The 17065-nt window shown below is 42.7% G+C and overlaps 1 protein-coding gene across 2 annotated transcripts in view; it reads left to right on the top strand.

Moving 5' to 3' along the window:
* LOC139759630 (uncharacterized) overlaps positions 1-10190 on the top strand; it is a 43505-nt gene extending 33315 nt beyond the window's left edge. The window contains exons 4-12 of one of the 2 annotated variants that reach the window (XM_071681992.1): positions 240-403; positions 856-939; positions 1492-1597; positions 1909-2036; positions 2408-3025; positions 4895-5124; positions 5725-5824; positions 6131-6386; positions 7425-10190. In XM_071681992.1, the coding sequence (XP_071538093.1) occupies positions 240-403; positions 856-939; positions 1492-1597; positions 1909-2036; positions 2408-3025; positions 4895-5124; positions 5725-5824; positions 6131-6386; positions 7425-7567 (1829 nt within the window). In that variant the 3' untranslated portion in view covers positions 7568-10190. Of the gene's footprint in view, positions 1-239; positions 404-855; positions 940-1491; positions 1601-1908; positions 2037-2407; positions 3026-4894; positions 5125-5724; positions 5825-6130; positions 6387-7424 lie in introns of both variants that reach the window. The other variant, XM_071681991.1, reaches the window with a different exon arrangement.
* Positions 10191-17065: the final 6875 nt, after the last annotated feature.

Genomic DNA, 17065 nt, shown 5'->3' with positions numbered 1-17065 from the left:
GAGCCACCATCACATTGACATACCTCACCCTGATCACTGTCAATATACAATCACAGTACTTCCAATGACTTCTTTTTCCCTCTCACTGTTCCTAGGTAGGCCCAGTGTCTCTTCCTTTAACATTGTATGTTCGAGAACCTTCACTCCCTCTTTCCCCTGCGACAGTGTGTCACCATTTTCCCCTGATTTTCATCCCCGACACACCAGTCGCTCATTCACATCCACGACGCTATTTGCAGAGTACCTGCAGGGGCGAGAGCCGGCCCGGGAGAGCAACCTGGTGTACGCCGTCATCGGGGGTGTGGTAGGGGGCGTGATGCTGCTGGTCTTCCTCGTCTGGTTGTCCATCTTCCTGTGCAAGAGACACAAGCGCAGCAGGGAGGAGCTACAGCCAGACTCCGAGGTAGGTGAGGTGGAACGGAAGCATCACCTCATACCGGGAAAAAGTTTTCCTCAAGTCGACCATCTTGGGTCGGACTGTTTAACTGATTATTGTAAAAAAACCATTAAATTGGCATAAGAAAAATCGGCCATGTTGGTGTTGTACGATGCTGTTCCCACCAGTTATCAAGACGAAGACAGTAACTAAAAGAAATAACTTAAATGAAATCTCATCACAATTCTTTCCAAAGACATTGTAACCTGTAAGTTATGATAACAAAAAGGTAAGCCTCTGTACAAATTCCCCGGAGTAATGTGTCGTAAAGACGTGTGGCAGCAGCAGAGTGCAAAGTCTTGTAAACAAAATGCGCAAAGACGCAAATCCTGAGCAGAACAGACAGTAGTTAGTGCCGTAATGCTTGAGATATTACCAGAGTCCACAATATTGGTTTATTATTGTGATGTATCCAACAGGCAGCGTCGCCCAGAAGCCAGCTGAGCGCCAACGCCTACGCTGGACACGTGAACCTGGCCTTTGCCACAGGCAGGGACGAGAAGGTTAGTCTCTGTTGGTTAGGTGAGGAACATTAGCTTAGTGGCTCACCCTTACTGGATGTTGTGATTACGAGCTCTCCCATCTGGTCGTGAGGGTGTTCCACGCATGTTTTACCTCGTGCAGTGTTCTGTGTGTTGGTAGGTCACGCCTCCTCAAGATACCAAGGCGTCAACCAGTTACCAGGGGAGAAGTGAGGGTAAGGACGAGACCTGCCAGTGACTGGGAAGGAGGTGACCCACTAGGTGGTATACAGAGAACCTTCTCCTTGTGAAGACTCGACTGATAATGGAGAGTTGTGGAGGAAATGGTTGTGATACAACACATTACAACCTGGCCCTATCTTTACGTTTTAGAATTCAGTCTTAGTAAATATTAACGTAAACAAACTTTTGGCATAGGAGGAGGAGGAGGACTGCTGGGGGAAAGCACCGTCAGCATCGGTGTTAGCCACAGCTTGTGGTTCCGTGTTACTCGAGCACTTGTGTATGTACGACGTGGCTGTGGTGTCGTCCCATTATACCGTGTGATGACCCCGATCCCTTAACCTCCCCCAGGTGGACGCCTCGCCCCTGCCCTCCACCTCGCATGCCCTTGAGGACCACCTGGAGCAAGCCTCGCCAGCCAGCTCCCACGACAGCCTCATCAGCAAACCTAAGCAAGGTCGTATGTTGTCGTAGTGAATCACTTTAACATCTTACACCAGGATTTCCTGGACTAGTGATTGCTTGCAGTTGTACATGTAGAAGTAAGAAGGTCATGTGAAGGAGATTTTAAAATCCTGGCAATAGATATTTTGCCGTGAATTGTCTCAAGATATACATGATGTTAACATCAATATACTTTTTTTGTAAGCATTAATTACATATATATTCTACATATATTTTCTATTTAGAAACTTCATGATGAAACAGTATGAATAACTACGAAATGAGTACCAAACTACTCCACCTAACACCAAGGCTGTCTCACAGGTCCATTGTTAGGGTCCTCGAACGCCCGCTCCCGTCGACACATACGGCACCGGCAGGAGGAGGCGAACGAGAGGTCACAAGACGACTCTCCTGAAGAAGAGGAAGACGATGATACCTCAGACGAGGAGGTAAGGTTGCCGACACATATCTTTATCAACAGTAATACACGATAAGACAAGGAAAATGTTTTTATTTAGTTTGTCATTATGTACGTGGATGGCTATAGTTTTAAGACATTATATCATATTACAGAACTCTCGTAATGTAAGTATTGCTTCCTGGGAATCATGGTCAGGGACAAGTTTTTCATTGGTTATACACAGAAAACGTGTTACTAGGTACTCTTAGTGAGTTGGATGTTTTTCTATACAAAGAAATACTTATACGAGGAATTCGTATTAGTCATTTCCTTTGTGTTGTGATGTCATATTGAATATTTTACGATGACGAGTCCCATAGTTTACAGTAGCTTGATACCAGGTATATGGTGAACACTCAGGTCCCGGATGGTCGGCGACCAAAGAGCAGCGTCCCCTGGCGGCGGCCGAGCCAGCGTCTGAACCGCACCAGTGTGGAGGAACCCGTGTACAGCTCCCCCAACCCGGCTCACATCCAGTACCAACCCTCACACTCCACCTACTCCAAGTATGACACGACGCACTCGGAATTAACGTCGAGCGATACCCGTTATGGCCCCACCCACCAGCTGATGGCCAACATGCTGCAGAGCGCAAACTCCTTCACCCACAAGGACGAAGGCTCTGTCTTCCTACCCCCACCACTCCTGCCGCCACCACAGGGCTTCGGGAAGGCTCACGAGTCACCGTTCATCCCGGGCACATCCCTCCCTCGATTCCTGCCACCACCACGTCTGCCGAAACAAATGTCGCCGCCCAAGATTCCAGACGGTTTGGGTCATGGGACGCCTTCGCGGATTCAGGCATACGACTATGACCCAGAGGCGCCACCCATCCCACCGAGGAACTACACGCGGGAGGAGTCCGGCCTGCCGCCTCTGGGACACGGGGTAACGTCCCCGACACGCGCACAGATGAAGGATGCCCAGGTCGAGGCTCACATGGAGAGTGATGGTAATGGCTCGTCTGGCAGTGGAGAGGTGAGCATATAAGAGAAACTGATAGGGAGAGAGAGAGAGAAGGAAGAGGTTATAGTCCCACCTCTCAGGTAGTAAGCGATTTTCGATGATGACCAAAGTGTGCAGCAAGCACTGCATGGTTGCTTCTTACAGAGCTGTAGTGTGTCCCCTGCCACGTCTTTTTTCATATCTTGTTGACTTGGTTGATGTTGTTGAAGTGCAGGTTAGCATGATACTGGGACATGATATTATCTGTGATGAACGTTTGGAACTTGTACTCTCTGTACTCTGTAAAGCCAGGCCAGTCTGCCTTCCTGTAATTTGTGTAAGTCTTTTTGGTGACTGTGCAGGTTAGATGGATCAGGTGGAGTGTTATCAGAACGGTTAGAAGGTTAGATAACAGTTCAAATAGCATGTTCGGGCGGTCCTTGTGTATTGGTCTGATGTGCGAAAGGTAACGTCAGACGAGGTTTGTTACTGGCGTTGGTGGGTTAGGAGTCTGATTGACTAGTCGTGGACGTGTGTTGAGCTATGCAGGAGGAAGCCATTGGAGCTCACATAAATATGACGTTGGGTTTGTTGGTTAAGTTGTTAGGTTAGGTTAGGTTAGGTTAGGTTAGGTTAGGTTAGGTAGGTTAGGTTAGGTTAGGTTGGAGAGAATATCTGGGAGGGTTAGTGGTGGGAGGAGGCGTGTGGATGCTTTTGGTCTTGCAGTTTGTGCCGCGTGGTTTTACCTTTATGAACTGTCATTTCTCTGTTCCGTGTTCTAAGTAATCTCAGTAACTGTAATAATGTGGTGAACGTGTGTTATGAGTTCTATTTCTTTTCCTTGTTGTTTTCATGTCTTACGGTTGTAGAAAGGTTGTTATAGCTGAGTCAGGTTTACCGGATGAAGGCTTTGTGTATGTTGTGTTCTCGGAGTTGCTTATTTTCTTTATTTTTGTTTTTGATACCATTGGCGTTGAGTTACAGGAAGTTTAGTGAATAACAGGCAGGGGTTATGCGGAGAAGCAGGGTAAGTTTTGGAGGAGTGGAGTTGTGTGTATTTTGCTGTTGCTTGCTGAGTATTTGTGTGATGGTGGTTAAGTAGTTTCTGTGCGAGTGGTTTCTGCATGTCCAAGGCTCAAAGTAGTCCTCCATGGACGGAAGCGATGTATAGTAGTGTTGGTACCACTGAAGACAGCTGGAACATCTGTTGGCACCACTGAAGACAGCTGGAACATCTGTTGGTACCACTGAAGACAGCTGGAACGTCTGATGGAGTAATGGTTTTGGTGATGAAGGTTTGGCACTGTGGGCAGAGGTATGTCGGTGGTCCAGGGTTGGGTTGGATGTCTCCGGCTGGCAGTAGTAGTTATGTAGTGATGACAGGCCCAACATCCCCAGTGGACAAAAGAAGAGTGTGGTTGTGTAGGAGGTTTGGGTATGATCTATGGTCGAGCACAGCAGCTGGGAACATGGGACATTGGCAGGAAAAAATGTAACGATATTGACGGTGTTTTTTCAAGGAGCTGCTAGCCCATCCATTCCTCTTCTGCTGGTTACACAGTAAAAACATTTTTCCTATAATTCTTATCCCTGACAGTATTCATGGTGGCATGAATGCAGTGGTTTTCCTGTAGTTTATTGGGTGAATCATATTCTTCTACTGACATTTTCTCAAATTCTAATCTTATGGTAGATAGTTCCTGACCACAGCCTTGTTCCTACATGAATCTTTCATGAAACTGAGTGACGAAGATTCCTGCTGGGACGTTTTATCCTTTGAGTATGTTTATGTACTTAAGTAAGCTGAGGCTGAACACTTATACACACTTTTATGATGAAGAAGAGGAGTTGCTGCATCACCTTGACTTGTTGGCTTTCACCCGGCACTAATGCTTCCCTCAGCTCCAGGAGAGAACACGACGGCCGTCTGCCTCCTCCTCACACGTATCCGACTCTGGTGGGTCGGAGGGCAGTATGCCTAACATTGGTCGTCTCCGCCGCCGCTTCCACGACCTCCTCGACGATGCTTTCTCCCTCCTGAATGGCCAACGTCCTGGGGATAAAGTTACTCCCTTAACTACCCCGTCCCCACCGAGGAAAGGTCGATCGAGGTCAGCAGCAGTGCAGAACAAGTAAGTTTAATGTCTCATGAATGACCTCGAGTGTGTTGTAGCCATATCGTACGAGACTGTTACTGTGAAGTATGGAAGTTAGTCATTAGATCTTGCCTACATCAATCTGTCTACATATATTGCCTCCATGTTTGTATCCAGGACAGCGTACCTTACGTTGCTGGTCACAAGATGATGCAGCCAGTTTATTTCTTGAATCTGTCATAATTCACCCTCAGCCCCCATGATGAATTATTATCGTATACATCACAGAAGCAACTTTCATTCCTGTTTCTTTCACTGTGTCGTAACCCATTATGACTAACATCAAAACAAATATTTTACTAACATCTGGAATACATTGTCGTGGATTCTCCCAGTATTCCACGTACAGTACCTAATCTTACAGCTCTTGTGCTTTCACGTGTTCTTCCCACTTATATATCAGTTCAAAGCTCTCGTTAACGAAGCATGTCCTTATATCTGTAAAGACGTTAAATGTAATTGTAGCTAGAGAATTTTGTCTTTTCAAATTTCTTCTTTTTCTTGTCAGTTTTTAAGGAAGTTTTTTTTGGGATGATTGATTCCCTGTTTGGCTTACACTGCTGTATTATCACTCAGGAACTACACGCACGAGGCGCTGCAGGAGGAGGACTCTGGTGGTCGTCCCTGGTCAGCAGCTGCCGTCCACACCTCACCGTCAGCCTGGAGGGACAACCAGGTCTGCTCCTCCCAGTAAAATGGTCTTGTAGTTTTAAAGGAAACTTTATAAGTCTGTTATTTACCTTCACTATGAGTATTGGTCTGAGGCTGTGATCCCAGCAACATTCAACTAAATTATTTAAAAATATATACCTAAGTGGAAAATTTCATACGCATCACTTTTGACAGTCGTTCATGTATGTAGATTAAGAAACAGTTTGGTTGTGATTCCGGAAGTACAGGTAGAACACTAACGTACATCATCAGCCATTACCTACTGATTACTTTAATAAGAAATCTGTTAATGAAGTCATTTTTCTGGCAGGTGGTTGGTGTGGTGCCCCTAGATGAGGGTAGGTCTCCTAAATCAGCTTGGGGAGATGGAGTTGGACGAGTAGGGCCAGTTCGTATAGGCAGTGGACACTCTGGTGGACGCCCTGGTAGTGGTCGTCCAGGTAGTGGTCGTCCAGGAAGTGGTCGTCCAGGTAGTGGTCGCAGTGCACGGAGTATAACACCTGTCAACTTGCCACCAACGAGCCCTGACCGAGTAGATGGAGGGAGACCATCTCCTGGCTACGCTGGTGAGTGAGTCAGACATCAGTATTATCCCTCGTGATTAAAAGATAATATTACTAACATTTTACGTTACACAAGTGATAGGACTCTGGACCGTAGGTGGTGGCAAGTATAGGTGACGCCTGTTCTAATTGGAACTTCCTCACAAGGATGGCCACGGCTGCTAGAGTGGATGATCTTTAGAGTGAGAGGAGTGAGAGTTTATTGTTTATTTCCATTTCTGTTTTAGAGGAAAAAGTTATTTACATCAATTTTTTCCGAAAATTTTCAGCAACGTTGTAGGGTGTCAGGTAATTTTATCCTCATGCTCATACCTGCATCTTTAAGGTCAGCATCATAATAAGTCTCCTTGCCAAGGTCTGATGATTGCTCTGTTTCTGTGGTCAAGATTAAAAGTTTTCTTCCTCGAGTTAATACGACTTGAAATGGTCTGAATTCTTGAATGTTTTTGATTCGTTGTAAGTTCTGAGGGATAGTCTTACATGTCCACACATTAAAGAAACGTTAAGATCAAACTCTTTTGTTGGTCATTTTGAAACCTGTCACTTATTACGAGGAAGGTCACAATGTTTGCAAGTTTCAAGGCCACTTTGACTTACTTTTGTAAGTAGTTAATGATGCTCATGATCTCATTATGTCCACAAAATTATAGAAAGCATGATTGACTTTATTATTGTTAAAGCTGAAGCTGTTTGAATTCATATTACTGGAGGAGAATGTTAAGTATGAAAGATCGGTTTATTAGATTAACACAGAATGTGGGAAAACCTTATGATATAGTCGATTTTGGCTTCTGCCAGCGTATTAGTAACATATGTGGCCATCATAGACTGTTTTGGAACAGTTAGATAAATTCTTCTTATGTGAAATTTTCCAGATATAAAAGATTATAAAATTCAGCAGTATACGAGGTATATATATATATATATATATATATATATATATATATATATATATATATATATATATATATATATATAGATAGATAGATAGATAGATAGATATTGTGTTTGATAGTTACTGATGATAATGTTTATCGTCAGGTGGTCATGCTCGGCTGGATGAACCTGTGGACCCTGACACTGGTCTGCGCGCCTCTGACCCCGCAGTGCCACTCATCAGAGCCATCAAGGACGAGCTGCGACGCTTCAAGTCCACCATCAGTACTGAGTCCTCCAGCGCCTGAGGTGTGCCGGCCGCGCACCCCACACACACACACGCTCACTGTGTTCATTGCAGAATATTTATTAGATACAGAGATTTTTTTCTAGACAATATCATTAAGGTTCTTCCAGCCTGGCATGTGGAGGTTTTAACTATAAGGTGTAAGTGTTGAAACTTGTATGTACTTATGAAAATCAGCGTATTTCTAGCTGTATTGCTTATATGTAAGTGTACAAAGGTCCGGCCAGTAAGAAATGATTCAGAGATAAATGTCTACTTTCTTGGTCCAGCTAGTGTGAGAAACAAAATACTTAGTTTGAGTCCTGTTGGTACTGTTCAGAAACTTTGGTTCATGTAGATCTATAGCTATAAGGAAAATCACTTTGGAAGTTTGTGAGACCAGTCCAGGACCAAGATACCGATCAGGTAGCCGACAGCAGACTGGGACCAAGATAAAGAACTCTACATATTCCCTAGTTATGTCACAGTGGAAGATGGCAGACTGACTTTGTTGGCAGTTATGAAACTAAGAAGCAATCAATAGAGAATAAGATGAACCAAAACTGGTGTACATCAGTGTGGGGATTGTACAGGACATGACTGGAGATAAACTAAGAATGGCCAGAATATTCTTGGTCAGGTTGTGTGGCAGCAAGTAAGAACAGTGTTGTAACAGTCATACACTGCTGTAATAAAGCTCATATTTCCGACATTCATTTTTTATAAGAATGTTAACTGATGTTAAAAAGGCCTTTTATTATTCATTGTTATTTACCTTGATGTAAAGAAGTCCATTTGGTTAATCAGTTTGTGTTCATAGAAGTAAATGTATATTTTTTTCTGTATACTACATTTATGTGCCAAACGTAACTTAAAATATTCTGTTGTTACGAAATTGACAGGATTTGATTTTTTTTCTTGACTGAATTTAGAAACAGAGTATAGAAGGCTGAGAAGGTCAAACATGACAGGATTTCTAATCATGTGAACCTTGTGTTAATTTGAACTGTGTCACATATAAAGGCTTACAGGCCAAATTTGTCAGTCTGAAAAATAGTTTATGTTATGAATTTTTCAAAGTGAATTTTAGATGCATTCCATATTCATATATATGATTCAGGTCATGCGGACTTGATTGTACTTTTCTATAAGAAAACATTTTTAAGAAAGATGGATACGATAATTCTGGTTTTTGATATTCAGGCCTACATTTTCACTGACTGCAGAAGAAATTACTTGAAAATATCCCAATGCAAATCTTTTTTTTAATTTAGTAATCTCTTGTTTGAAATACAGAGTTGCAGAACCTCCTACAATCTCTGTTATAGGTTATCTTCATTATAATCGTACTCAACTCTTAACAAGGCCCAGGTCAGGAAATAACTAGGACTCCAGTGACTGGAAAGAGATTTTTATATGCAACAGAAAACTTCTCAAATCACTTTCACATTTCTTATATATATGTATAGTGGTTGTTGGTTTCCCTCAGCTGTTTGATTGTAAATATTGCAGGCACAGGTGAATATTTCATGTTTTACCTTGATTTACGTGGCATTAGGACAGCTGCTTAAGCTGCTGTATTTACATTCATCATATTTTCTATGTGCACGTCGTAAATGAAATTGAATTGAATATCTTGAATAAATTGTGATTTGCACATGATGAATTCCAGACTATAGGCTGAATGACAATTATTTTCTAAGAAATATATATCCTAGTAGATTAAAGGGGAAACTCTTGTTCTTAATGATTTTATTGATCTGGTATGATTTTCTTCTTAAATTCCTTTGTTTCCATTAATTGTTATTTCTTCCTTCACCTCCCTGCAGACTTACGAGGCAACCTTCACGTTTCTTAGTACAAGCAAGTGGTAACTTTTTCTTCCAAATCAGATGTTTGACGCATTGTTGTCATGTCCTTAACACCAGGTGTGGAGATCATTATCAACGAAAGTATTTGGAGATAATTTTGTTTGTGTCCTTTTGATTTGAATCCAGATAGGGAAGTGCATGTGGCAGGCAGAGAAAATATTAAGACATGGATTGGCTTGTATGCAACGATCCTTATACAGCTGAAGGAAAGCCAAAGATTGAAGCCATGATGTATAGTTTTCCCAAAGTAAATGTAGTTAGTTGTGTTTGTGGTGTCATTTTTATGTACTGGAAACTTACATGAAATTATTTTTTTCATTTGGTCATGTATTGTAATTCTCTTGGTGTATAATTCATGTTCTGGAGAATGTATTGATAATATTTGTGTATGTTACTGTTGGTTATTAGCTAAATCCACACACAAAAAAATTGTATGTATACTAAAGTTTTCAACCAAAAGAGAAAAATGTTTTAACATGACAGACTTATCTAGGAGAGGTATCCTTACAATAATTTCCCATTTCCTCAGCTGTGTTGATTATCTTAATCTTTCCTCTGAATTTACACTATGCAAATGTTCTGCATCCTAGTCCAATGAGGATGGTTGTATTTCATGTTGGCCGCCCATACTAGTCGATGCTGCATACACCTCCAGCATCTGATAACCTCATCTTAGAAGAATGAGTGTTGGATGTTTAGTCATCCAATGTTAGGGAGAAAGTTAGGATTGAATTTTTATTGTTTTGGTTTAATAAAACTTTATATGACGAATAATTTTCATTAGAGAATTTTGCCAAGAAATAGTAATTGATGATTGCATATTTATTGAAATTTTTGCGGTTAAAGATGCAGTATTTTGAACAGTTATCAGATCAGATTAAACAATATTTCATGTTATAACAACACAGTTGTAATGTAAAGTTACACAACGACGGAGTGTATGGTCTTCAATCACGGTTTTAAAAGCCCAGCAGTTTATCATGGTAGGTTTGAACCTACTAGCATATTAAGAAACAGAGAATGTCAGAATTAGCATGAACTTAATTTCAAATTTGTATAATTACTTATGAAATGTAGATGAACCAACTGTACCATAATGCATTTCTTATAACATAAGTTGCTGCTTAAATCTATATTTCTATCGGTAACGTAAGAGCAATAGTAGGTAAAGACGCATATAGCAAACGGATGGTTAAATGGAAAATGAAAAAAGTTAAAAGGCATTCTTTATAAATCTGTAAAATGCATCAAAAAAATTCAAGAATAAGACTTTAAAAAGTAATCTATTCCATTACATATATATAAATTCTCTTCCATTATTCTTAAAGTAACTAATGTTCCATGTTAACCTCTGGCCTCTGTGGTTTTCCTTCCGGACGAAATTCCGACCAACGGATGACTGATCAGCGGCGGCCAATCAGCTGGCAGTGTACGTATGGAGAACCATGTTTGTGGAAGTGTATACTGCTGGCTCGTGATATCTGGATAGTTTAGGAAATAAGAACTATAACAGCTTTAGTAGTGACGCACACTGGATCTTGGAATAGTTAAGAATTGGATTTTATCATTATCCTGTGCGAGGAAATGTTACCACACACAAATAGCAATGAAGTAAGGTAGGTGCTCGCTGGCAAGAGGTTGTGTGATGATTTGGGCTTAAAAAGTGGCGAATTTATCGTAGACTTCCCATCCTGTGGTTGGTGGCACGAAAGAACGTTATATATTGTCCAAAAAGCCCAGGGACTGGCCTTCAGTGCTTTAGTTACAAGTTGTTTAAGTAAACTGTTTACAATAACTGGGTAACAATGAATCATGTAACAAGTTGCTTGGTAAATGAAGCGTAAGCAAATATAGTGATATTCGTGTACTATATTGTGTATTTAGAGTTGAAAATATTACATTTTGATTTCAGGTTAATGAAAACGACCACAATGATGTGCATATTTCGGGTGTATCTTTATAATGTAGCAATGTAGGCAACCTAGAACAGAATGTAACTATAGTGTTATAAAGCATATTAGTTTACATGTAAATACAGTTTACGATGTGCTGTAATGTGCAATATTTGTAAATACTGAATGAATGATATACATTTATCTTACTAAACTTGATTTAGAAGTGACAGAGTACAATGTTTCTCCACTGATATTATCGCCTAATGAAACGCGCGCTTTATCCATTTTGAATTTACATACATCTCGTTGGACAGCTGGGTTACGGTGAAACGTTAGCTACAGGTTAATCATTTTGATTCATTGTAGTCGGAGAATCAGAACTTCGGTAGGGCCAAGTGCCATCTTTTTAGTCCCATCCATATTATGGGTGCCAGCCATATCCTGCAACTCAACAAACCAGGTACCACGCTAGTTAGGCGGTTCGAATCCTTGATATTGGAGGATAATGTTGTATATACGTATGTTTATTTCTTCCTCTGTTAGACTGAATTGTGCGTGAGAGTAGTACTCCTCCTCATCCTGTGGGCGGTGGCGTGATACAAGGAGCACAAAAGGTCCAGGGACCGACCCTCGCTGATTGAATTAAATTACAAGTTATGTAGTGAGACAAATCTTGACAAGGACTGGGGAGCATTGATTGAATGACTGAGCAGTTACATAAACCAATGAAACTTTTTACAAAGATCCAGCCACAGTCATTGGGTTACGTAATAATGTATGTTACAATTGCTGGACTTGTATTAGGCGGTTATTATACTTTTCAAGTATCGTGGATGAATTCTTTTCACATTTCTTGTGTTCGGTGCGAATTATCTCAGAGTTCACTGATCTTAGATTTGCCGGCGAAGTTTACATTTGGTATGTTTAGTAGGAACAGGAAGGGCCAGCTACCATGAGCATCTGTAGACCCCCGCCTGAGTGGGCCAACAACAACGTGATGGTGTCGAGTGCTCCTGTGTTACTGGCACTTGATAGTGTTGTGTGTGGTGACTGGTGACCTATCACACTGGCCTGTATGTCGACCACCTGCTGGAGACTGTGCCTATGATACTGCAGGAGAACTTGTGTCTCAAAAGTGCACTAGAATTTCCGTTCGAAGCAAGGACCTCCCTGACGAATATTCTGTACATAGCGAGCGGTTGTTCCTTTACAGACCATATAGATACATTGTATCCTTCCTGGGGACACTTGACAGGTCAGGTCACAGCGGACAGATCACGTGACAGGGGTCACAGAAGGGTGACTGAGGGTCGTCCAGAGCCATTATCACCTCCATTGTTACGGTTCACCACTTCCTTCCTCACCCGCATGTGTTTGCACACACACACACACACACACATACCTGACCTCATCTCTACTGAGAAGACTAAGATCCTCAACAGACGCCATCTCAAAAGGCATTTGCCCCTACTGTTGGTACTGAACATGCGTGATGTCAACTTTGCCAGCAGAGTAACTCTCCTCCAACCGCAACATTATGTCCTGGTCTGTTGTAATGTTAATGAATTCGGAGAAAATACGAGTCAGGTACCTGAAGATATGTACAATAAATATCCATCCATAACACTTCTGTCTCACATTCTTGTAAGTACCTTAACTCTGCTCTTTTGTAAGTAGTTCAGTTGTAGTATACCTTTTCTCTTAAGAATAAACTTTTGAAGCTTGAAACATGAAAATGACTTGATACATAAACAATGCTCCTAGCGGTTGTTATGTAACTAATTGTTACCCAGTTCTCGTAGACTGCTCACTTTTTACGCTATGTCTTGTAAAGGAACTCAGGCATTGAGACCCATCATTTACTAAACCTTTTATGCACTCTGTATGCTTTTTTGCGCCACCACCACAGGATGGGCAGGAGTGCACAACTGACTCACAGCTTTTGCTGTAAAAACAAAAAAAGATCATAAGATGTCCACGTTTAATGCCACATATAATAAGAATGATACGCGTATATCTTTCAAAGTTATTACACGAAGATTTGAATATAAACGAGTTGATTGAGTAAAACATTCCGATGTTAGTGTAAAAAGAAAGTTTCCAATATTCATGACTATAAGTATTATGTGTTACGTAAGAGATGACTAAGTGTTGCGGCCGTGGACGATGTGTGTGCTGAAGGCAACAGGTGGCGGTGCTGGCTAAGATCAACGTAAACATTCCTCTGCAAACCATTAAGAGAGATCACTGTCTCCCTGGCGGACTGCCTGTTATATCATGGTGTGAGACGTCAGGGTTCTGTGATAGGTAACTGTCAGCGAGTGAGAGTATGTTGTCTTCAGGTGTTCAGGAGAGACGTTGTGGCCTAGGTGATGACAGACCGAGTCATTAAGTCAGCCAATCGAGACAGGAGTGTTGTTGATAAGCCAAGTATAGTTGTGTTCTAGAGACAGAGACATCAAGAATTCTTTATGAAAACATGGGGAAACTGGGGACACAAAAATTCAACACTGCAAGAGATGGGAGAGGCAAGGTGTCAGCACCTCAAGAAAACAAAAAGACAAAAGTTTATCACATCAGAAGCATCGAGTTCAACACATCATGAGTGCGAGGTGTCAACATTCAACAGGTCAGGAGTTCAAAACATCCAGAGTTAGAGTCAGAGTTTGTCACATCGAGAGTGACGGGCTGTGAGAGCGGGAGGGTGGGTGGGTGTCCGTCAGGCCGGAAGGGACGGAGGGTCGCGCTGCCATTTGTCAAGAGGCGGGTCTGGTGTCGCCCCTGTGTACGTACGTGTGAGTTCGTCAGGACACACACACCATGAAGGTGGTGAAATCGTGCTGTAAGAGATGCTAACAAAGATTAAGCAACATTCGATGATTATTCAACAAGATACGTAGTAAGTGAACAGTTTACAGAGGTTAAGCAACGATAATTGGATTATAACAAAGAATGTGATAAATGAAGTATTTGCAATAGGCAAAGTTAGAATGCTGTTCAAGTCTGGTAGACTGTTATGGATAAAATGTTTATACATATGTCATGTTCGGTAGGACTTGGCTGGAATTTATCTGTGAACCATTGATTTTACATCAGTCAAGTACATAATGTTGCAGGATGAGGTAGTTGCTTTATTGGCACATTTGTACGTATGTTCTGTTCATTGGTAACAGGAGTGGCAGACTCCCATGTGTCGGGCAACAAGATGGTATATGGATGTGATTGCAGTGATTTCATTTCAAGTTCAGAGGATTAAATGTATGTTCTTTGTGAATGATTGTTTCAAGGCAACCTTCAGGTTGACCCAGGTAATGCGGCCACTCACATCCTTCTGGTCTTGATACCTTGGTAATTCGTCAGTCACATGATACAGTGTGAGCCCCACTGTATGTGGACTCCCGAGGAAATTGCACAGTAACTCCATCATGAGCAGACTTGTCACACTCTTCACCACTTCTCGTGCCTACGTCACACTTGTATTGAATAATAGACTTTGAATTAAGTTGATGTCCAGCTGCTGATCATTTTTCGCTGGGGTCCTGCAGAACAACCATTTTTCTTTTCATTATCATTATCATACTTGCTCTCCTCAACCATACATTCTTCACGATATCGGCAAGCAGAAACCAGTAAGGTAAGGAGGGTCTCATTCGGCATTCGACGGTTAGAAATTACATAAGAACTATATTTTTTGTGTATTTTTTTTTTCTGTAGTATAATCTTATGTGATACGGTCACGACATAGGAAGGCGTAGTGGAAAGTTTTTCTCCCAAGCTGCACGTTCCGGAAGTACAGTGTGTGTCGGAGGTGAGGGGCGGTGTATTAGTGGCAGGGGAGGTGGTGCTGACAGCTGGCCACGCCCACGTCTTTTAACCGCTTCCTCCCAGACCCGCCAGCCATCATGACTGACCTGTTGGTCAGATGGTACTTTATGTCAGTCATACATTTCCCTGCGTGTGAAGAGTGACCTTTGGTGATGGTGTATCACTGGGAGCTCAGTCTCGTCATAGATTTTCTTACTCCAAAGGATATATATATATATATATATATATATATATATATATATATATATATATATATATATATATATATATATATATATATATATTATTAGCACTGTCTATTAACACACTTCCTTTCCATATCATGCATATAAAACGCCATATCATGTATGTTACACAGCTCTTCATTCCTTATTCCAAATTTCGCTGGTGCGTGCGTTCATCAACAGCCCAGCATCATGACAGACTCTTGCTATGGGTCAAGAACGGTAAGCAGGTGTGGCTCCACGGGTGTAAAACTTCCTCCCCACACTGTACAAATACAACGGATTATAACACATAAAAAGCAGGTGTTTACTGGTCATGCATTTGCATGTAATGAATATTGACCCTCAGGGACTCGATCTTATGTTGTTGAGCTGTGAAGATACATAGGCAAGGGGACCTGAGCTATCCTATCCTTAGTGCCGGCCCTTCCAGGATGGGGGTCACGTCTCACGCGTTCCTCCCGACCCGCGCCGTCTTAAAGGGAGTGAGGGAGGCTCCGTGATCCTAGTGTTTCGGGGTTGCGTCTTGCCGAAACCCCAACCCCAATGGCCGCTGAGCCTGTGGACGTCCCCCTCTCACAGTCCTGCTGGCCTAGTGCCCCAGCCCCTCTTCCAGTCTCCTTTTCCAGTCCACACTTTTGATTTCCTCGAGGCCTCACATTTGACCCCGATTTCATGTAGACAACAGGAATTTAAACCCTTTGTATACTGCTTATGGGTATATGTGGGGGGAGGGCGGGGATGTCCCCAGGTGTGGTGGTGGTGGTAGCGAGAGGGAGGGACCCCGGTCTTGGCGAAGGGCCCACGGTGTCCCGCCTGTGGTCATGGATGAGCCAGGGTGTTGGATGGATTGGTCCTCACGGCTGCGGGAGGCAAGGAAGGTGGTTTGGGCTAGGCAGACCGCCTCCCGCCCCACGCTGCACCCAGTGTGTAACCTGAGGTTGTAACTTGTCGCCCCTCCCGCACCATCCATGTTGACATTCTTTTCCCCTCTCTGGCCGCCATCGGGGGTGTCACCACGCCCTCACGACCGGGGAAGATAAGGCTCACATTCGCTGATAACTTTCACACCTTCGTTTGTGGGAATACCAGGCACGACACTTGAAAACCAACTGTCGGACGGGAGGGGTAAGGGCTAATATCGTGGCTAGTGCCCTGGAGGTCTCGGTAATTATCATGGGTTACGTGGTGTCGTACATCTCCGCCGGGATTCTTAAGTCAAAATAAATACTTGTGTCGGTTGTGGGAAGAGGCTGGGAGGGTGGGAACCTGCGCCTGGCACTCCTGTGTGTACAGGGACGTATGTCATGTATGGTGTACTGTGTATGTACCTGGCTTACTCACCTGACCGACCGTCAGCATGTGTCGCATCTTGAACCTTCTCCTGGGTTGACGACAGGTGTGGTTCCTCCTCATAATGATGTGTCACCAACACTGTTTTTGTTTCATACTAACTAATCATTACCTGAGAAGCAGAGAGAGAGAGAGAGAGTTGTCAGTCTGTGGACCGACAACTAGGATTCGAACCCATGCGCTCGACCCCTGACGGCCCGTAAATGCGCCAAGGTCAGCAACGCTAAGCGCTGTACCGCAGTGTATTTGTTTGTTTGACGGCACGATCCTTAACCACAGCAGTACGACTCGATGATGACAGTACGACCCTTGATCATGGTCAAAAGCTGCGCCATCATATCCAAGGTTGTTC

The sequence above is a fragment of the Panulirus ornatus genome, chromosome 33 (assembly GCF_036320965.1).
Source record: "Panulirus ornatus isolate Po-2019 chromosome 33, ASM3632096v1, whole genome shotgun sequence".
NCBI lineage: Eukaryota > Metazoa > Arthropoda > Malacostraca > Decapoda > Palinuridae > Panulirus > Panulirus ornatus.
The sequence above is the reverse complement of the archived record's forward strand: the minus strand, read 5'-3'. Positions and strand labels throughout refer to the sequence as shown.